Source organism: Microcebus murinus, chromosome 6, assembly GCF_040939455.1.
Source record: "Microcebus murinus isolate Inina chromosome 6, M.murinus_Inina_mat1.0, whole genome shotgun sequence".
Classification (NCBI taxonomy): domain Eukaryota; kingdom Metazoa; phylum Chordata; class Mammalia; order Primates; family Cheirogaleidae; genus Microcebus; species Microcebus murinus.
Genome location: NC_134109.1, coordinates 48011989 through 48034426, shown reverse-complemented (window position 1 = coordinate 48034426; position 22438 = coordinate 48011989). Strand labels below are relative to the sequence as shown.

Below are 22438 nucleotides of genomic sequence, written 5' to 3'. Positions count from 1 at the left end.
TTGGCAAAGTAATTCTTAAAACTGTTAGAAGTCAGGCTAGTGATTGCCCTTTTGAGGGAGAGTGGGTGTTGTGATTAAAACAGAGCAAGGGGAAGCTTCTAGGGTGGGGGGTCTGTTTCTCAATCTTGGTATTGGTTTCATTGGGTTTGCAGTTTGTGAAATTCATTGAGTTGTACAATAGGGGACTTTATGTATCTTATACTTTAAAAAGTTTTAAAATGTACTTGTAGGCTGAGCGCAGTGGCTCACGCCTGTAATCCCAGCACTCTGGGAGGCCAAGGCAGGTGGATTGCTTGAGGTCAGGAGTTTGAAACCAGCCTGAGCAGGAGGGAGACCCATCTCTACTATAAATAGAAAGAAATTAATTGGTCAACTAATATATATAGAAAAAATTAGCCAGGCATGGTGGCACATGCCTGTAGTCCCAGCTACTCAGGAGGCTGAGGCAGGAGGATTGCTTGAGCCCAGGAGTTTGAGGTTGCTGTGAGCTAGGCTGATGCCATGGCACTCACTCTAGCCTGGGCAACGAAGTGAGACTCTGTCTCAAAAAAAAAAAAGTACTTGTAAAAAAATAACAAACTTTGCCTTCATGGATCATATGTGGGGTGAGACTAGTGACTCCAAAATTGTGTATTTTCAGTCCTAGCTGACCACTGAGCTCTAAGAGATTCGCATGCCACTGTCTGCTAGATTTTTTTCTCCTGGATGTTTGATAGGCATCTCAAATTAACATATTAAAAATAGAAATCCATACAGCATATTGACCTGCTGCAAAAAAAAAAAAAAGAAAAATAGAAATCTTAATTTTCACATCTCAAACCGTATGTTTCCCTAGTCTCAGTAAATACTGCCACCTGCACAACTACTTAAGCCTAAAACCTAAGGGTAATCCTTGATTCCTCTTTGCCTCACCCTGACCTGCCTTGAGCTACCAAGTCCTATTGTCTCTTCCGACACACCCCAACTATATCTTACTTTCCATTTCTGCTCTGAGCCACCATGATCTCCATCACATACTTCTGCAATAGCCTTCTTACTGGTCTCTTCAGCTCTTCCCTTCTGATGAGATCTTCTCCACACAATTGCCTTAGTGATCTTTAAAACCAAATCAGTTTACTCCTTGCTGAAAACCTTCAAGTAGCTTCACATGCAAATTCCTTACATGTATCTACTACATTTGATCCCTAACCATCTCCACGCTCACCATCTAATTTTCTCCCACTGGATCAGCCTAATGTCAGAATACTCTTGGTTCCTCTACAGCCTGACCACAGGCCCTTGAATTTCAAGAGCATAATGCCACCTTAGTGACTCCCTGTGACATGCTTCTCCCACCTCCAACACCCCATATAAAATCGCCCACATCAGTTTTATTTTCACCGTGGTTCATATTTGGTGTTTTCTTGTTTTAGGGAACAGCTTCCCCCATTTGAAGGTGTAAGCATCATGAGATCTAGGACCTTTCCTTTCTGGTTTAACACTGGATTCTCCAGTGCCTAGAACATATTAGGCACTCAGGTATGTAATGAATGAATATAGTAAAGGAAAAAACAAGTTTAGTATGTATAGTATGAAACCTAAATATTTTTATAGGAAAAAAACTAGGCATAGAGAAAAATCTCGATATATACCAAAATATAAACATAATATCTGATAGTGGAATTACAAGTCATTAAAACTTTTTTTCTTTATGCTTGCTTATGTTTTCTATTTTTTTCTATATGAATTTATATAATAAAAAGTTTTAAATTACCCTATCACATAGGTGTTTTTTTTTTTAAGACAGGGTCTCACTATGTTGCAGAAAATATTTTTCCTAGAAAATTTTCTAAAGTGTACTGTCATATTTGTTATAACTTCACATCAAAATTTCATAAAATACAAACTTAAGCAGAACATTCTAAAGTTTACCATACTTTTATTGTAACTTAATGTCAAAATTACATAAAATGTAGAATTAAGCAGAAAATTGATGAATTTTGTTTCTTCAGATTGTCTTTAAGAATCTTAAAAGCCTTGAAGTTTGCTGGAAATAGAAAAATCATAAAATTAAACATTTTGGAAACCTAAATTATTGTACATTTCTTCATATTTAGCTATAGTTAATCAATTGTAAAAATAGGTCCATACATGTACATTGTTCAAAATTCAAAAGGGGACACTAAAAAGTAAGTAGTTGCATACCCCATTTGGCTCCCCAAAAGCAACTGTATACCCTTGTAAAGGTAGTCTAGTGAAAAAAAAGATAGTCTAATCATATATAAGCATGTGTATATGTGGGTTTATGCTTTAAAAGCACATAACACAATATTACGTATATTTTATACACCTTTTTCAATTAGTAGTAAATACATTATATTTATCTATAAGTTAACTAAGTCCTTCCTTTAAGGCTTTGAAATTTAAATAAATTAGAAAGTTCTGAATAAGTATAAATAGATATAAAACTGCAATAAAAACAACTGTACCTATTTTTATGCATAAGCTCAAGTATATCTGTAGGATAAATTCCTGGAAATGAAATTGCTGGTATATGCATTTTAGGTGTTAATAAATCTTGTCAAATTGCCCTCCATAAACGTTTTTACCAGTTTTCATTCTGATCAACTATGTGTGAGAATGTATATTTCCCCTACTTCATCACCAATAATTATGTTTTTAATAAAACTATTTGAAAGTACATATTGAAATGGAGTTATCTCCTTTGACTACATTTCTGTGATTAATTCCATAATATGATTTCACAAATATTCTAACAAAAGGTTTCCTAAGAGGCCAGGCGCAGTAATCCTAGCACTCTGGGAGGCCAAGGCAGGAGGATCACTCAAGGTCTGGAGTTCAAGACCAGCCTGAGCAAGAGGGAAACTAAAAAGAAAACTAAAAATAGAAAGAAATTAGCCAAACAACTAAAAATATATATAGAAAAAAATAGCCGGGCAAGACTCTGTCTCAAAAAAAAAAGAGATGCTAAGCAGCAGGAAGTCCAGATTATTTCAATATATCTTGAAATTTTTTTCTGTTCTCTCACAAAATAAACATACATCAGTTTGTTTGATCTGGCACTGAAAAGATTCCCAAGTTACCAATACTAAATTATAGTTTGGAAATTATGTCAAGGTTCTTAAGCATCTAAGACCACATAGGAGAAAAGAACCAACTATTTCAATTCTACAGCATCAAATATGATGTCTATGCTAGACACTATACTAAAAATTTTAGGAAGGAACTGTTTTTTTTTTCCTTTTTTTGGCTGCAGGTAGACTAGTACATAATGACTTCTAATACAGTGCATTAAAGACTGTAATAGAGGCCGGGCATGGTGGCTCACGCCTGTAATCCTAGCTCTCTGGGAGGCCGAGGCGGGCGGATTGCTCGAGGTCAGGAGTTCGAAACCAGCCTGAGCAAGAGCGAGACCCCGTCTCTACTATAAATAGAAAGAAATTAATTGGCCAACTAATATATATATATATATATATATATATATATATATATATAAAAATTAGCCGGGCATGGTGGTGCATGCCTGTAGTCCCAGCTACTTGGGAGGCTGAGGCAGAAGGATTGCTTGAGCCAGGAGATTGAGGTTGCTGTGAGCTAGGCTGACGCCATGGCACTCACTCTAGCCTAGGCAACAAAGCAAGACTCTGTCTCAAAAAAAAAAAAAAAAAAAGACTGTAATAGAAATCTGTATAAAGTGCACAGAACACAAAACAATTCTACATGGCAATCTGGGAACATTATAAGAAATGCAAATTTGGATGTGCTTCCTAACAGTTAAAGCAAAGGAAGAATTAAGAATTTACAGTCTTCCTAAGATTAAACCGTTGCTTGGGACAGATAGATTTCTCTTACCCTGAGACATACCGAAAGCTCCCAGTACTGGTTTTCATAGCAGACTTAAGTTTTATACCAAATCTTAGTTCAGTTAAAGTCAATCTAAACATGAACAAGACAATATGCTCTAGACTGACAGCCCTCACAGCTGATTTAATCCTGGGGTCACAAATCAAATGCCCTTTGGGTGTCCAGGTGTAGACAACTGGAGTGGTGGAGCTGGAGAAAAACATGTATCCTTACCTAAAGGCATTATCAATTTTTTTCTTTAGTATTCGGTATAGGCTAGGTAAAGTCAAACACATGTTAGGCTTACAGAATAAGGAGCTAGAATGTATGTGACCTTTATGAGAGTGCCTGCTTATATTCCAATAGCTAAGCAGTGCCTGGAATACAGTAAGAATCAACTAACTAACTGTATGTCAAATGGGTGAATTCAAGAATAAAATTTTGAGAATCTCAGAATGAATGGACTAACATCCTTCATGAGTATTGAGCAGGAAGAATATATACATAAACTTTTTTTTCAGGAAATAGATATAAGAGACTGTTAATCATGGTTTCAGGGTTGGGAAGCAGAGGTATTTTTCTTTTTCTTTTTTTGCCCAGGCTGGAGTGCTGGGGCATCAGCCTAGCTCACAGCAACCTCAAACTCATGGGCTCAAGTGATCCTCCTGCCTCAGCCTCCTGAGTAGCTGGGACTACAGGCACATGCCACCACACCCGGATAATATTTTCTATTTTTAGTAGACGGGGTCTTACTCTTGCTCAGGCTGGTCTCAAACTCCTGACCTCAAGTAATCCTCCCACCTAGGCCTCCCAGAGTGCTAGAATTATAGGTGTGAGCCACAGTGTCTAGCCTCTTTTTGAAATTTTTGTTATTCATGTTATATTCTGTATTCATTTTTATTTAAATAAATATGTTAATTATAAAAAAAGAAAGACAGTAAGGCTGGCTGTTTGTTCAAGATTATATTCTCTGACAAGAACCTGGAGAGTAGTTATTTGATTTGGTCACTTGTTCTTAGTTAGGGGTGGGAGCTTTTTCAAAATATTAGTTATCTGAGAAATCACATATTAGAATGACTGAATCTGAGGGAAACAGTGTTAAAAATGCATATTCTCTACATCTCTAGAGAGCCATTTGATTAGTCTGGAGTAAGATCCTGGACCTTAACATTTTTAAGCAGCACTCCAGAGAATTCTGATGCAGGTGATCTATTGATCACCCTATGAAAACCACTACCCACCAGGTGATTATTTTTACTTGTTTCTAAGACCTTCCTGAGGTTATCTCAGCACCTTACCACCACCAAACTCACATACAGCTCCCCACTACTTCTTTGCTGTCAATTTAAGACAAATTGCCTGGGTTTTAGAATCAACCATATGGAGGGCAGGGCTGACCTCTGGGAAGAATAAGCTCATCACCAGGAGCCAGCATGCAAGAGAACTAGCCACTCCATAGCTGGTCTGAGGTTTCCCACAGGAAGCAGTTCTTATCTATTTTAACACAAACTTACCATCAAGCACGTACAATTCTATGTTACATAGCATAATCACAATAAGCTCAGCCTGGAACACTTCCAGTGAGCCACTGCAGACATTTTTAAAGATCTCAGCACACTGACAGAACATCTGCTTTTTAGCAATATAATACCAAGAGAAAGCTCCTTCTTGCTGTTTCTGTGGACACACTTACCTATCTTCTACTGTCTTACTGGAAGGATAAAAAACTTTGAATGAAAATCCACTTCTTGGAAAAGAACCCTTTGGGGAGAAAAATGTCTGTAAGTGAATACTCAACTTTTATAAAATAATCCCTATTTTTTAAATCAAATTCCTTGGTCATGACTTAAAGTTACAAGCTGTGACTATAAAGTAATACGACAGATTTTTACATGATCTTTAGCATGTAAAGATGTTACTATCAAATATCTCCACGTGAAGCAAAAGTCTTACAAGTTGGCTAGATAGTCTTATGCTAACAGATGTGGGCAGAAATGCTCAGGAGTGGCTCTACTTAGTATAAGAAATAAACAGGCCGGGCGCTGTGGCTCACGCCTGTAATCCTAGCTCTTGGGAGGCCGAGGCGGGCGGATTGCTCAAGGTCAGGAGTTCAAAACCAGCCTGAGCAAGATCGAGACCCCCGTCTCTACTATAAATAGAAAGAAATTAATTGGCCAACTGATATATATATAAAAAATTAGCCGGGCATGGTGGCGCATGCCTGTAGTCCCAGCTACCTGGGAGGCTGAGGCAGTAGGATCACTCGAGCCCAGGAGTTTGAGGTTGCTGTGAGCTAGGCTGACGCCACGGCACTCACTCTAGCCTGGACAACAAAGCGAGACTCTGTCTCAAAAAAAATAAAAAATAAAAAAAAATAAAAAAGAAATAAACAGAACTGTGTAATGCTAAAAATGTATGTGAGACACTCAGACATCATATTCAAGATGTCTTTCCTGTTCTTCCCTCCAGTGAAGATCTGGGTTTGATGTCTTTCCAATAACTCTAAAGTTACTGAGCAGAGCCCTGTCTTTTTAGTATTTGTGTGCCCAGCACCTAACCCTATGCCTGGCCTATGGCAGGCATTCATTAATGTGTATGTTATCAAGAAAGGATGAAGTAATGTCAAAAGCAAGTTTTGAGGCCAGGTGTGGTGGTTCACACCTATAATCCCAGCATCCTGCGAGGCCAAGGCCAGAGGATGGCTTGAGGCCAGGAGTTTCAGAATAGCCTGAGCAAGAGCAAGACCCCATCTTTATTTAAATTCAAATTTAAAAATAAAAATTATGAAATTATTAATTCAAAAAAGCAAGTTTTGAGCTTGCCCAAAAGATATAAATAAGGTAAAAAAGATATAGCAATATGTAGGAGGTGGTTGTTTACTTACTTACAGGATGAAAAAAATAAAAGAATTCAGAAATAAGGTATATTCAAATAGAGCATTAACTATGAGAATGCCCAAAGATAAATTTAGATAAGGAAACAGCCAAATTTTGAAAGAATATTTGAATGTGAATAAAGAGTATATAAAAATCAGGTCATAAAATTCAAGCAATGAAACCAAATCAGTTAACTATGTTCATCCTTAGAGCAGTAGTTCTCAACCAGCATGACTTTGTCTCTCAGGGGACATTTGGCAAATGTCTGGAGACATTTCTGATGGTTAAAACTAAGGGATGCTACTGGCCTCTAGTGGGCAGAGGCCAGCTAAACATTTTAAAATTTGCAGGACGACCCCTACAACAAAGAATTACTTGGTCCAAAATTTGAAATATGCTGAGGTTGATAAGTTGTGTCTTAGAGGAAGCAGAATAAAATGTGTTTAAGGGAAAGTAGTAACCAAAAATAAGGATTACAGATTAAACAAAAAAGTATTAAAGTCTGGCCGGGCGCTGTGGCTCACGCCTGTAATCCTAGCTCTTGGGAGGCCGAGGCGGGCGGATTGCTCAAGGTCAGGAGTTCAAAACCAGCCTGAGCAAGAGCGAGACCCCCGTCTCTACTATAAATAGAAAGAAATTAATTGGCCAACTGATATATATATAAAAAAAAATTAGCCGGGCATGGTGGCACATGCCTGTAGTCCCAGCTACCTGGGAGGCTGAGGCAGTAGGATCACTCGAGCCCAGGAGTTTGAGGTTGCTGTGAGCTAGGCTGACGCCACGGCACTCACTCTAGCCTGGACAACAAAGCGAGACTCTGTCTCAAAAAAAAAAAAAAAAAGTATTAAAGTCTAAAATTCACAAGAATCAAGGAAGCATGGAGATTAAAAATCACTAATAATATTTTGCTTGATATAAAAAAGTGTGTGTATGTCATTGTTTATGAAGTATTTTTTCCCCATGGTCAAAAAGTCAACCATACTACTGTAGAAATTCTGAAGCAACCTCAAGATTCTGAAGAAATTTCAAGGTTCTACATAAAAAATAAAATAATAAAATGTGTCCCAATGAAGTTCTTGCATTCATCAGACTTAGATTTTTGGGACTTGGGCAATTTCCAAAAATCAAAATCATGTTCAGAGAACAAGTACCATCAATATGTTACAAGAGAATGGGACACGGGATCTGAAAGCAGTTCTCAATAAGGAATCCCAAGATAAGTTACTTTGAAGGGGAAAATGCTCATTTGGATTTATATGTTCTGATACACTTGCTTTTTTAAAACAGGTCACAGTACTTTATAGTCACATACCATCATGAAAGTTTAAGAACTTTCTGTGTATACCAAATTAAGTTAATGTTTCATTGATAGTATAATTTTACTCCAATAATAATTTTATCATGTATTTTAAATTTAAATGTGCTCTAATCTTGACAAATAATGACTATGTAAGGTCAACTACATTCTTACAGGGTTTATGCAGAGGCATTCAGTATTAGTCATGGTGAAAGGATCATATTTATCTGCAATGACAAGTAGATCAGGCACAGGATACACTCTCAAAGCATAGTCATATGCCCAATACACTGGGCAGACATAAAGAGGTAAAGGAGTCAGATGTCCTTGGGATAAAATAGTCTTTATAAACTACAAAAGAACACAAAACAAAGCAAACTTAAGTTCATTTGTAGAAGTGAAAATAGTGAAATAATTTCAAATTAATTAGCAAAAGGACCTAGAAAATTTGTGAAACAATTAGGAAAGCTTTGAATCACAGAACTTTGGGAAACACTGATATAAAATAGAATTAATTCTGTATTTTAGGAAAATATATCTATAAGTTTTCATTTAATACTATATGCCATAAAAGTGACTCCCCTAAATAGTCATATTGGTTCAATTGTACTTTTAGCTGTATAATAAACTCATTTACTAATTCTGTTCATCTAAAAATAGTTTCATAGCTTGAGTAAAGCCAGGAATCAAGATTTAGCCTACATAAACTTTATAATTTTATAATATTAGAATAATAAAAATGCTCTATAGGATCTGTTTTCATACTTCTCAGATGGAGGTATACATAACCAAGGATTGACAACTGGGTATCAAAAAACCTTGAAGCTGTAAGATAAACAGTGTACATCCTTTGGATATGGACATACTATATAAAATATGTAATAAACAGTACATATGAATATTTTTTTAAAACATATATTTTGAAGTACAATTTGAGAGTTTTAAAACCAAAACAGGAAGCTTCAAAGAACTTTCCTGCTTGTTCTGGGATTTCCTCTGTCCATCAGGGCTGTAGTTCCCAGCCCCTGGGCCATAGCCCAGTACCAGTTTGTGGGCTATTAGGAAACATGTGTATTGCAGCCTGAGTTCTGCACCAACTCCCCCTGACCCCATCATGACACCCCCCACCCCACCCTTGGTCTGTGGAAAAATTGTCCTCCATGAAACCAGTCCCTGGTGCCAAAAAGGTTGGGGACTGCTGCATTAGGGAATACTTCAGTAGAAAGCTGAGAAACATTGTACTAACAAAACTTACTGACAAAAGGATATTCAGTTTATTTTGAACCACAAATAAACATAAGGGAAATTATGTGACTTAATAAAACTGCATATAATGTTAACATGTAAGATAGTTTAATAAAGAAGACTCTTTACTTACATGATTAGGAATAGCCAAATTGCTACTAGGAAAACGGACACAGTTCCTGCACATTTTATTCACTAAGTCTTCACGAAAGACAATAATTTCTTGTGTACAATACTGAATTCTGAAATGAAAACAGTAGTCAACTTTGATTTTGTCAGGGAAAAAAAATCAGATAATTTTAAAGGCAAAAAGTCTTTAAGTGTCAAAAAGCTATCCCCACTTCCCACTGTTCACCAGAGCAAAAATTCAACTAGTCTTTCTGGTCTCCATTCATTTGACAGTTATTTAGTGAGCTCTAAATATGTGCCTGCACTATTTCTAACAATTAGCAAACAGAACAGAAAGATCTTGGCGTTCATGCAGTTTATATTCTAGTGGGAGGGAGGCACAGAAAATAAACAATAAATACAATAACTACATAGTATGTTAGAAGATGCCTAAGTGTATGGGAAAAAGAAAAAGAGGGATCATCCATGGGAAGGGAGGGTCTAGAAGACTGGAGCATTAAATAGTTTGATAGGAATGAGCAGGGCTCATAATAAAGTGTGAGTTGAGCACAGGCTTGAAGTAGGGAGGAAGTCAGTCAAGCAGATATCCAGAGGAAGAACAATGCAGGCAGAGGGAACAGCACAGGCCCTCAGACTGGAGCATGCTTGGCATGCTTGAGGAATAGCAGGGAGGCTGGTGCAACTGGAGCAAATGAGGAAAGGAAATCAGAGAGGGAAGAGGAGGCCAGACCATGCAGGGCCTGGATCATCATTGCAAGGATATGGCTGTTACTGAATGACATGAGGGCTCCATCTTTCAGGATCATGAAGGGGGACACGGATATGCCTAACATTTTAGAAGATCACTCTGACACTGTATCAAGAATAAATTACACAGGGGAAGCAATAGAAACTAGAGATTGATTAGGAGGCCATTACAGGTATCCAGGCTAGAGAAGACGGAACCAGTGTCACGGAGGTAGAGGTATAGAGAGGTGACCAGATCTGGATATATTTTGAAATCAGTAGGACTTCCTGAAAAACTATCAATACATGTGAGAGAAACCCCAAAGTTTTTGGCCTGAGCAACTGGACGGATAAAGGTGTCATAAACTAAGATGGGGGAAACTACAGAACAGGTTGCAGGTAGTGGCAGGAAAGGAAGATCAGTTCACTTTGATCCAAGAGGAGATGATAAGTGGGCAACTAGATACATGAGTCTGGAGTTTGGGAGAAAGGTCTGAGGTGGAGATATAAATGTGGGAGGTGTCACTACACAGATGATATATAAAACCAAGGGACCCTGGATAACGTCACCAAAGGAGTGAATGTAGGCAGAAAAGAAAAGAACCAAGGCTGACTCTTAGGTTATTCCCACATTATGAGCCTATGATAACAGTGAGCAGCACCAACATTGAATTATTTAAATATAGTTAAAATATTTCCAAAGTTTGAGAAATATAAAACAAAAAGAAGTTTTCTTTTTATATTTATTCCATAACAGTCAAAATTCAGAGACAAATTTTAAGAATCAACTTAATTTTTAAATGAAAGGGAAAAAGTGTAACATAAGATACTAACCTGCAAGGATTAGTAGTAAAAACTGAAAATGGTACCCTTTGTCTGAATTCATTAGTGATGCTTTCAGCAAGTGGTGGCCTATAAAAACAGTTTATGTGATATGGTAGATATTTTAAAATTTAAAAAATTTTCTTTACTGTTGTAAAAATTTGAATAAAACTTACCTTGGTAAGATAGAACCAAATCCAGGATCCTCTGGACCAGGTACAAACACAAAACGACTACTATAGCAAAATTCAACATAATTTTTTATTGAAAAATATATTATTGTAACACTATCCAGTACCAAAACAAGTTATTCCCTTTAATTGAAAATCATGAATTTTAAAAAAATGTTTAAATGTCATATATTTTAATAAAGGAACTACTACAAGTCTCCAGACCAATACTGTCTAATGGTATGATGATAGAAATGTTCTATATCTACACTGTCCAACTAAGTGCTTGTACTGTGACAAGTGTGGCCGATAGACTAAATTTTAAATTTAACTTTAATTTAGAGACACATGTGGCCAGTGACTATCATACTGAAAGGTGACGCTGTAGACCATTTAGAGTAATGTCACCAAGAAATTCAAAATATGGTTGAAATTATCACTCTCTCCCTCTCAAGACTTTTCACTATAAATCTCCAGTACAGTATGACTTATATTATCACAATGTGAGGCCAATTTTATCTCTTAGCTCTTTTAATTTTCTCCACTTTCTTTTTCTTCTATTAGTTTAATAGTAGCTGATATAAAACTTGGGGTTCAGCCAGGCATGGTGGCATGTGCCTATAATCCCAGCTATTTGGGAGGCCAACAGGAGGATCCTTTGACTCAGGAGTTTAAGACCAGCCTGGGCAACATAGCAAGACCCCATCTCAAAATAAATAAAATGAAAACTTAAAAACTTAAAACTTAAAAAAAAAACACTGTAGGATTCATTTTTGGTTATTTTTTTTAAAACAAAACCATTTGAATAAAAAACAGCAGTAGAGATCATTACCTTTGATGAATATCTGGGTATTGACATATTATGTCTGCCAAAGTTTTTAGAGAATCTAAAATTTTAAAGGGACATTAAGTTTAATGTGTATATATACACATAAAAACCAAATTATATTTGATTAGATATAACCTACTTATTAGTTTATATAAATATAGAAACACTTATTACATAGACCCTCAGTACCTTTTAAAGCTTGAACTTGATTTTTTCCATATGGTGCAGATGAAAAATTGCCACACAGAATAAAGCAGGTGGGAGGTGCTGGTGAATAGCCTAAGGAATAAAAGAGTAAATGAACATAATTTTTCTAGTCTAGAAATCAAGTTAAAAACCCTTTAACCATGAGTTTTTAAATAATAGTAATAACAGTGCCGATTTATTGAGCACTTACCAGGTAGGCTGAATTAACTCTCAGTACATCCGAATAAATTGAGACTTAGGTTAAGTCACCTGACCAAGATATTAGGCTGGCAATTAAACCCAGTTCTGTCAAACGCCAAAGCCCAAGCTCTTATCCATTCTCTTATACTATACTTAGGACTAATTCCTTTTTTTCTTGAAGAGACAGGTTCTCACTCTGCTGCCCAGGCTAGGGTGCAGTGCTACAATCACAGCTCACAGCAGCCTGGAACTCCTGGGCTCTAGCAATCCCCCTGCTTCAGCCTTCCAAATAGCTGGGACTATAGGCATGTACCACCACACCAGGCTCATTTTTAAATTTCTTGTAGAGACTTGGTCTTGCCATATTACCCAGACTGATCTCAAACTCCTGTGCTCAAGCAATCCTCCCACCTCAGCCTCCCAAAGTGCTGAAATGACAAGTGTGAGCCACCATGCACTGTAAGACATGAACCATCATAAGAGTTCAAGAAAGAGTAGGAAAAAAAAATACCTACCAGAAAACATTGTGTGAAGTTTTTCCAATACTTCTACCTGGTCCAACCAAACATCAGATATAAACACAAACATAGCATCTTTATTCTCCTCTTCCAGTTGTTTTAGTTTTGCAGAAGTCTTCACAGATGTATTAGAAGGCCCTCCAAAAAAATTAGTATTTCCATAGTATGCCCTAGGTAATTATAACAATTATTATCACCTATCCTATATTCTATTGGAGATCTTTTTCTAATAATTTTACAAATTTAGCTTCTTTGTATCTAATGAAGTTATTTTCCAGTGTAAATAGACGCAAATGTACTATTTGTAACACCTAAAAAGCAAACACAATAGGGAGGTGAAGCTCAGGGCGATGCAAGTGATGAGGAGCAGAGCAGCTGTAAATACAGATGAAACGTCGCTTGCTCACCCTCCACTCACCTCCTGCTCTGCAGCTCCTGGTTCCTAAGTTTCATGGAAAACAATTTTTCCACAGATGGGGGACAGGGGTGGCGAGGGGCTGGGAAGTGGAGCTCAGGCGGTGACTTGTGGCCCAGTTCCTAACAGGACACTAACCAGCACTGGGCTGCAGCCCTGGGGTTGGGGACTGCAGAACTAGAGCATCACAAGAAGAGACACCTATTAAAGCTGAATCTTGAGCAATTAAAGCTCAGAAAAGTCTTACTAACATAGTCCATCCTTGGTTCATGGAATATAAGAGGAAGGATTGATGGTACCTATTTTCCTAAACTGTCAAATTTGAAAAAAAGAAGTATTCTAGGAATTCTATAAACTCTAACACCTTGGGCTCAGAAAACATAAGTCACATGCCCTGTACTAGTAAAAGACTTAGAAAGATGCTAGTGAAGCCCCAGTAAGTGTGTATCCTAAAAGAAGTGTTAGTATTAACTATGCAATGGTGGGAAAGGCATTAAGTCAGCGTAAATCCCTTTAGGATGAGCCCACAGTGTAGACCTATTTGTATAAGTACTCATTTGTCTCCCTAAACAGTATTTTACACATTAAAAAGTATTTAGGGCCAGGCGCGGTGGCTCACGCCTGTAATCCTAGCTCTCTGGGAGGCCGAGGCAGGCGGATTGCTCGAGGTCGGGAGTTCGAAACCAGCCTGAGCAAGAGCGAGACCCCGTCTCTACTATAAATAGAAAGAAACTAATTGGCCAACTAATATATATAGAAAAAATTAGCCGGGCATGGTGGCGCATGCCTGTAGTCCCAGCTACTTGGGAGGCTGAGACAGAAGGATCGCTTGAGCCCAGGAGTTTGAGGTTGCTGTGAGCCAGGCTGACGCCACGGCACTCACTCTAGCCTGGGCAACAAAGTGAGACTCTGTCTCAAAAAAAAAAAAAAGTATTTAGTAAAATACTTGTTGCTGAATCCACCAACTACTCTCAGAATGTGACCCTCTGAATTTTATATTTTGAAGGCATCATAAAAGTAATTTGAAATCCTAACAGGAATAAAATAATTATTTTATTTTTAATGTACTTTATGACACCTCATGCCAGTCCTACTAAGCACACACTAAACAGCTGGATCTAGAGAAAAATGGCATAATTTAAATGGAAAATTATTTGGAACTGTACAGTGATGAACTCTATTGGCTAAAGAGAAATGAGTAGTAATACTCATGGCCACCCACCTCAATTACACCTGTAACTCCCAAGTAGTAATTTTGAAGCTTGTAGAAAATGAAAACAGCAAGACCACAGCAATTATGCTCTAAATATACTCCAAAGAAAGCCTGCTGTAATGTAAAAAGCCACAAACTACACCAAAAGCACTCAATTAGAGGTAAGCTGGCTTGATAAGGGCTTGTGTTTTCCTTGGCATGACCAGCACCTTTCCCTTGATTACTTCAACAGGAAGAGGAAATGCTCTGCAAAGGTTGCCCTGCCACTGACACTCAGCCAGAAAGTTGCCTTTGTACCCTGAATTTATACAGGCATACAAGGACTAAATCCTTACTCTCTTTGAAATCACCATCACAGAATCTCATGGTTAGAAGGCAACTACTTTAATTCCCCCAGAGGTAGCAAACTCAAATGCTTACAGTGTCCAGTAGGGTAACTTAAATTCTCAAAGTGGGAGTCAGCTGACATAAACCAGGGCACACTACATGCCCTGCCCAACATGGGCAATCACTGCAGTATGGTTGTTACCAGGTGAAGATTCAGGTTGCCGTGCTGCCAGATCCTCTTGTTCAAAAGAACTCAGAAATCCAGACCTTTATGAGAAATCTCTTAAATTTTTTTTTTTTTTTTTTTTTGAGACAAGGTCTCACTCTGTTGCCTGGATAGAATGTAATGGTGTCATCATAGCTCACTGCAATGTCAAATTCCTGGGCTCAAGCAATCCTCCTGCCTCAGTTCTAGAGTAGCTGGGACTACAGGTACATATCACCATGCCCAGCCAATTTTTCTATTTTTTCATAGAGATTGTGTCTCACTCTTGCTCAGGCTGGTCTCGAACTCCTGACCTCAAGCAATCATCCCACATTGGCCTCCCAAAGTGCTAGGATTACAGGCATGAGCCACCGTATCTGGCCAGAAATCTAATTTTTATACATTGAAAACTAATTAAAAATTTTTAATGCCTCAAAGGGAGAAGGAAAAAAAAAAAAGGTCTATAGGCTACTTTCAACCCACAGGCCACCAGCTACAACTTTTACATCACTCAGCCTCTGCCCAAATAGCTCAACTCTCAGGGAAGGCCCTTTGGGAATAGCTCTGATATTATGATGCTTTTACTTATATCAAGGAACTATAAGCTGCTTCTTGGAACTTTCATTCATTAGTGGTCTATGAAAATGAGAACTTTATATTAACATGTGAATTATATTCTTCTAACTGTTTTCCTATCTCTCTTATCTCACTTGAACTTCTCATCAACCCCACAGATAAACAAAACAGATAGACTGGAAATCCTTCCCAGTTGAAGCCAAAGTACAAAGATGGTATTGCAACTAAGCTAGGGCTGATCCACTTGTTTTCACATTACATATAAAACCCAGCCTTCTAATTCTCATTTTCTATCATTCTTTCTATTTTGACATGAAGCCTGAGACTTTAATAATTGAGATATGATGTACTATCTTACATTCACTACTGCCAGTATTACAAAATTCCTATACAGTTTAAATCAAATATTTTAATACCTCGTAGTACTGGAGGGCTCAGTGGGTGGAAATCCAAAGGCATTGACATGAAACACTTGATCTTCAAACCAGCCTAAAAAAAAAAAAAATAAGTAGCAAATCACTTTCATTTGTCCAATTGTTTGAAAGGACAAAAACTGTGTTACACAAATCAATAATGCTAAGCTATATTCTCATGCCCTGTGAACCAACTACAGAAGTTGCCTACGCACTGAGCCACATAACTTTCAATTTTATTGAGATATAATTCACATACTATGCAATTCACCCACCCAGTGGTTTTTAGTATATTCACAGGTTGTATAGCCATCTCCATGATCTAATTTCAGAACATTTTCATCACCCTAAAAAGGCTTCTATTAGCCAATTTGCAGTCTAAGAGTTATTTTATGTCATTATCAAAAATATGTTTTCATAATCAATGTTATCCCAAATTCTATTATGTTAACATGTAAAAATGGTTTTAGTGTAGAACAATAAAGAGGACAGGAAAAAGTGTACTGACTTACCTTCTGCTAAGACAAAGCATGCCTCTGTGTATAACCCACTATGGAACTGGTAAACAACAGTTAAAGAAAATAATTCTGTTTCTATGCTTGAGGCAGTGATCAAGTCAACAGACATTTTGAGCCCAATAGAACTTCTAAATAATAATTCAAAGACTTCCCATTTGAAACATAGCTTAGATTATAGCTTTAAAAATTTGGGGTTTAAATGTCCCCATGTTTAATTCTAAGATGTAGCTTGGTAATACTGACAGTTTGGATTATTCTTATCCTCAGTGGTTTCTCTGGATTCTCCAAAATAAGGGGGAATTAAAGTTGTTATGTCTCTGTTTAGGATTATGTCTTTATATTCTTACTCCACCAACATATGAAAGTTACACTGGGAACGCAAATAGGTAAATTTGAGAATAATATATAATCAATTTCCCCAATTCATGTAACACAGATTTTAAAAAATAAATTAAGTGAAGGATATAGCTTTACTAAGATCTAGTTGTACCGTTCCAGTAGGATCTTCCAGAAAAAATTTTCCCTAAAAAAAAGAAAATACATTTATATAAAAATAAATACTATGACACAACAAGAACTACCAACAAGATTGATAATAGAACACAGTAGAGAGAATAGTGGATTTCAAAAATCAGCTATTATTTCTAGTCCAGGCTCTTTCATTTACTAGCCTGGTCACCTCAGACTAATGACTTAATTGAGACTCAGACTTCTTAGAGGTAGCCTAGGGAAAGACTGCTGCAGAAGAAGGGACAGCAAGAAGACACCAGTAGGCTCCTGTAAGGAGGGCCTCACCAGGTCCTTCTAAGAAAGCCAACAGTGTCTCCAAGGGACCAGGATGTAGTCTGCAGCTTGCTTGTTCAAAAACCCAGTACTCTCATTTCATCCAGAGGTCACCGTGGACCTAATTTAAGGCTATACAAACTGGACTCCCAGACAAGTCACTCCTTCCTGATGTCTACTCAGGAAACCAAACACAGACGAAGAAAAGTATTGGTGACTGAGGTGAGTCTTCGGTGAAGAATACATTCCTGTACCCTCTGTAGAAATACTCTATGTAACCAACCAGGGCCGAAAATAAAAGTTTGATGCTTATTAAGTTCAACTTACCTCTTTTAACTGGGTTATCATTCCAAGAATAATCACATCTCCAATTTTGGTTGTACTACCCAATAAGGTTTCTATTGTTTTAAGCTAAAATAAAACAAAATAAATTCTTATTTATTTATTTATTTATTTTAGAGACACGGTCTTGCTATGTTGCTATGTTGCCCAGGCTGGTCTCCAAGCAATCCTGGGCTCAAGCTGGGCTCAAGCAATCCTCCTGCCTCAGCCTCCTAAGTCACTGGGATTATAGGTTCGTGCCACCACACCCAACTCAAAACAAAATAAATTCTTAAAGATTGAAATATATTCTTTTAAGAAACTAATCTTTTTACAAATAAGTAAATTTGGGGTGCACATTTTAGTAAAAAAATCAAATTAAACTTAGGAAGTTTAATTTTATTTTACAAAAAAACTATAATATCAAATGTATGGTGGCCTGGAAGAATTATACCTAAAGAAAAACCATATCAACTCAGGCTCTTACCAGTGACTAAAGTCTCATACCATATCGTTCTGAATAAAAAGTACATTTATTTTTAAAATACAGAAAGGAATATCAATTTTATATGATCGGTACCTCTTGAAAATTAGTGAGCTATTTAAAAGGTTATATTCTAATTTTACTTAGCATTTTGTTTTTGTTTTTGTTTTTTTTTATTTTTTATTTTTTTTTGAGACAGAGTCTCACTTTTGTTGCCCAGGCTAGAGTGAGTGCCATGGCGTCAGCCTAGCTCACAGCAACCTCAAACTCCTGGGCTCAAACGATCCTCCTGCCTCAGCCTCCCAAGTAGCTGGGACTACAGGCATGTGCCACCATGCCCGGCTAGTTTTTTGTATATATATTTTTAGTTGGTCAATTAATTTCTTTCTATTTTTTTAGTAGAGACGGGGTCTCGCTCAGGATGGTTTCGAACTCCCAACCTCGAGCAATCCGCCCGCCTCGGCCTCCCAGAGTGCTAGGATTACAGGCGTGAACCACCTCGCCCGGCCTGTTTTTGTTTTGTTTTTTTGAGACAGAGTCTCACTCTGTTGCCTGGGCCAGAGTGCCATGGCGTCAGCCTAACACACAGCAACCTCAAACTCCTGGGCTCAGGCGAGCCTCCCGAGTAGCTGGGACTACAGGCATGTGCCACCATGCCTGGCTAATTTTTTAAATATATATTTTTAGTTGTCCAGCTAATTTCTTTCTATTTTTTAGTAGAGACAGGGTCTTGCTCTTGCTCAGGCTGGTTTTGAACTCCTGACCTTGAGCGATCCACCCACCTCGGCCTCCCAGAGTGCTAGGATAACAGGCATGAGCCACTGCAACCGGCCATTACTTAGCATTTTTAAAGGGTGTCATTATTATCTACATTCTTAATCTGACCACTATATTTTTATCAGAAAGGTAAATAAGAATCAGGACACTATTTTTAAAAATCTTTTTGTTCTTCTTCTATATGTAATCTTAATACATGTAAATACATACATATATAATTTATAAAACACATCTATACAGTTTTTATTTACAAAGATGAAATCATATTATTTATATTCTGCAATTTAACTTTTTGAAATTAATATTTTCTTAGACACCTTTCCATTTAACTGCATATAAATTAACTTAATTCTTTTTAATGGATAGAGATATCTATAATATATATGAGACAATTCATTTCACCAAACCTCAATGAAAAGACATTTGAGTTGTTCCCAGTTTTCTACTAATAAAAACAATACTTAATATTTCTGTGTATTTCAAACAGATGTGGCTAGAGAAAAAAAAAATATTTCTGTGTACTTTTCTTGGCCCATTGCATGAATATAACTGTTGGATAAACTTCTACAAATTCTAGAAATAGAATTTCTGGATATAAGGATATATAATTTTTTATCTTAGAAATTCTTATCTTAGAAATTACCAAATGGAGCTTCTTTTATCTTTACCATATTTTTTTATTACAAATAATATGTATTTATTATAGAAAAAACTTAACAAAATAAGGAAAAAATAAGAACATACATAATCCCATTATTCTATAATAATCACTGTTAACATTTAATATTAGAGTTACTCTTAAAAACATGAACCTAAAGCAACACAGGAGTACAAAGATATAGCGAAGTGTTTCTATGCACACCATTTTTGTAGTCTGTGAAGGGAGATTATCATACAGGTACTATAAATACAGTTTAAGTAGGAACATACCATCACAAATACAGAATTAAACAGTTTTGAAAAGATTGAAAAGAACAATAAATTACTCAGCTAAGCCTTAAAATTACTTTGGCAAAGAGGAAAGGAGAAAAATGCTCCTGGGCTATGGGCTTCTGAGTTACCACAGGAAACCTAATACATAAGAGAAAATGTAGAGACAGTCTTTGGTAGGGAAATATAAGTAATGTCAATTTGTAAAACCTAATACAATTTATATCGATAAAAGTTAAAAGCAGGCCGGGCGCGGTGGCTCACGCCTGTAATCCTAGCACTTTGGGAGGCCGAGGCGGGCGGATTGCTCAAGGTCAGGAGTTCGAAACCAGCCTGAGCGAGACCCCGTCTCTACCAAAAATAGAAATAAATTAATTGACCAACTAAAAATATATATACAAAAAATTAGCCGGGCGTGGTGGCGCATGCCTGTAGTCCCAGCTACTCGGGAGGCTGAGGCAGTAGGATCGCTGAGCCCCGGAGATTGAGGTTGCTGTGAGCCAGGCTGACGCCACGGCACTCACTCTAGCCTGGGCAACAAAGTGAGACTCTGTCTCAAAAAAAAAAAAAAAAAAGTTAAAAGCAGAAACTGTCAAATACCACAAATGTTTTCACAGTGCTACCATCAAACATTAATTTGAATGTTATCTAGTACCATTGTTTTAGTTTCTATCAGACTACTCAACATCATAAATTCTGATCTACCATGGTAGAGAATTTAATGAACATTAGAAAAGGCTAGGCCTCTTCTAATTCAAAACCTCATGGAAATGAGTTAGTTATGGGTTAGAGTAGCTAGGTACTCTCCTCCAGCAGGGTTCTGCATGCTAGAGAGCAGGAAGCAGCCACAGAGGGACTGACAGCAGCCAGGTGTGTTGCTGGAACAAAAGCGACAGTGTGGTCTGTTATCCACTTTCCAAGAGTAAGAGTATAAAAGTGGCAGGAGCACATACTTTTGCTTTTTATCAACAGAAAACATTTTCCTTTCTCCTCTGTTCCTCAGGCCCCAACAACCCTGGGACCAGTCTGTATACTCTTATTCATTCTGTACATGTTGTTTCCTTAGTACCTTAAGGAAAGTTTTCATTCCAACCAATATAGCACATTCTAATGGAACATCTGTGTGGTGGTCACTAGAGGGATGGGTTGGGCAAGGACCAGTATTTTGGGAGTATGAGTGAAGGCAGAGCGTAATGTCAAAATGTTGGTCAGAAAGTCAGTGTGTTATCCAGCAAATAGACTAGGAGGACTAGGAAAATGTCTTGGAGCTCAGAGATTATCTGGAGCTAGCATGGTACTAGGGCCTTCCCAAATAAGGAAGGAATAGCTTCTATCTTATTAGAGACCTGTAGGACTCAGGATACTAGGCATGCATCATATCTGCAGTGGACATGCATCCAGACCAGTTAGCTAGTTCAACAGTTACTAGTAGTTGATTTTCATTTAAAATTGAGTGAATTTGAATTATGCAATAAATATTAAACTTGTATACTTACACCCCCTAAATAACTAGGGTAACATTCTAACCTGGAATTTGCTTCCGCTTTCTTCAGGGTGAGAGCCTATCACTGGAGGAGTAAATAATTCATGCCTGTGAGTCCTCTATAAAAAAGAAAGATTTACATGAATTACTGAAACAGACATTTAAAACTAAGATTTATTAAAACAGTACCCTGATGAAACACTGTCCTTAAACTAATGTTACTATTACCTAGTCTTGACAAATTTGAAAACCCATATAATTTAACAACATACAAATATCTAGTAATGTAATTTTTTTTTTTTTTTTGAGAAAGAGTCTCTCTTTGTTGCCCAGGCTAGAGTGAGTGCTGTGGCATCAGCCTCGCTCACAGCAACCTCAAACTCCTGGGCTCAGGCAATCCTTCTGCCTCAGCCTCCCGAGTAGCTGGGACTACAGGCATGCGCCACCATGCCTGGCTAATTTTTTCTATATATATATATTTGTTGGCCAATTAATTTCTTTCTATTTATAGTAGAGATGGGGTCTCACTCTTGCTCAGGCTGGTTTCAAACTCCTGACCTCGAGCAATCCGCCGCCTCGGCCTCCCAGAGTGCTAGGATTACAGGCGTGAGCCAACTAGTAATGTAATTTTAAAAATTAAAAAATGTTTTCCTTAAAAAGGTCTATTGTGTGCCTGGCAGCAGCATACCCTGGGCTGAGGCTATGAAGACAACAAAGCAAGTGTCACCCTCAGAGCGCTGTGGCTAGTGAAAGAGAAGTGCCACCATACAACAAAGTACTATGAGGACGGACAGTGCCCCAGGCCAAAGGAGCCATTGAACAAGATCCTAGATGATAAATAAGAATTGGCAGTAAAAACAAAGGGGGCTGGGACAAGAAATTTCAAGCACAGGAATTATAAGGATAAAAGAGTCTTTCAGAAGTTATGCAAAGTTTAGTACTATTGGATCATGGAGTGTATAAGGCACAGTGTCAGATACAGCAAGAGATTAGTAAAAGCATCTCTTTGGGGAACCATCCCTCCCCAATCTCACTCAGTCCATGGAGTTCAGCTAGAGCTAATGCCCCTTCCCCACTTCTATAGACAGGAAACCAAGGCCTAGAAAGTACTCCATCCTCTTGGCCAGTGATTGGTTTAAGGATGAGTAAAT

General features: G+C 37.5%; 1 protein-coding gene across 2 annotated transcripts in view; it reads right to left on the bottom strand.

Annotated features, from left to right (window-relative positions):
- Positions 1 to 1901: 1901 nt before the first annotated feature.
- POLE2 (DNA polymerase epsilon 2, accessory subunit) overlaps positions 1902 to 22438 on the bottom strand; it is a 30927-nt gene continuing 10390 nt past the window's right edge. Inside the window, exons 6-19 of one of the 2 annotated variants that reach the window (XM_012757912.2) lie at positions 21332 to 21406; positions 17620 to 17703; positions 16976 to 17032; positions 16504 to 16552; positions 15995 to 16067; positions 12840 to 13012; positions 12127 to 12216; positions 11941 to 11995; positions 11115 to 11174; positions 10951 to 11028; positions 9395 to 9503; positions 8191 to 8367; positions 5537 to 5604; positions 1902 to 2026 (exon numbers count right to left, since the gene is read on the bottom strand). In XM_012757912.2, the coding sequence (XP_012613366.2) occupies positions 2008 to 2026; positions 5537 to 5604; positions 8191 to 8367; positions 9395 to 9503; positions 10951 to 11028; positions 11115 to 11174; positions 11941 to 11995; positions 12127 to 12216; positions 12840 to 13012; positions 15995 to 16067; positions 16504 to 16552; positions 16976 to 17032; positions 17620 to 17703; positions 21332 to 21406 (1167 nt within the window). In that variant the 3' untranslated portion in view covers positions 1902 to 2007. The remainder of the gene's footprint in view (positions 2027 to 5536; positions 5605 to 8190; positions 8368 to 9394; positions 9504 to 10950; positions 11029 to 11114; positions 11175 to 11940; positions 11996 to 12126; positions 12217 to 12839; positions 13013 to 15994; positions 16068 to 16503; positions 16553 to 16975; positions 17033 to 17619; positions 17704 to 21331; positions 21407 to 22438) is intronic. The other variant, XM_076004046.1, reaches the window with a different exon arrangement.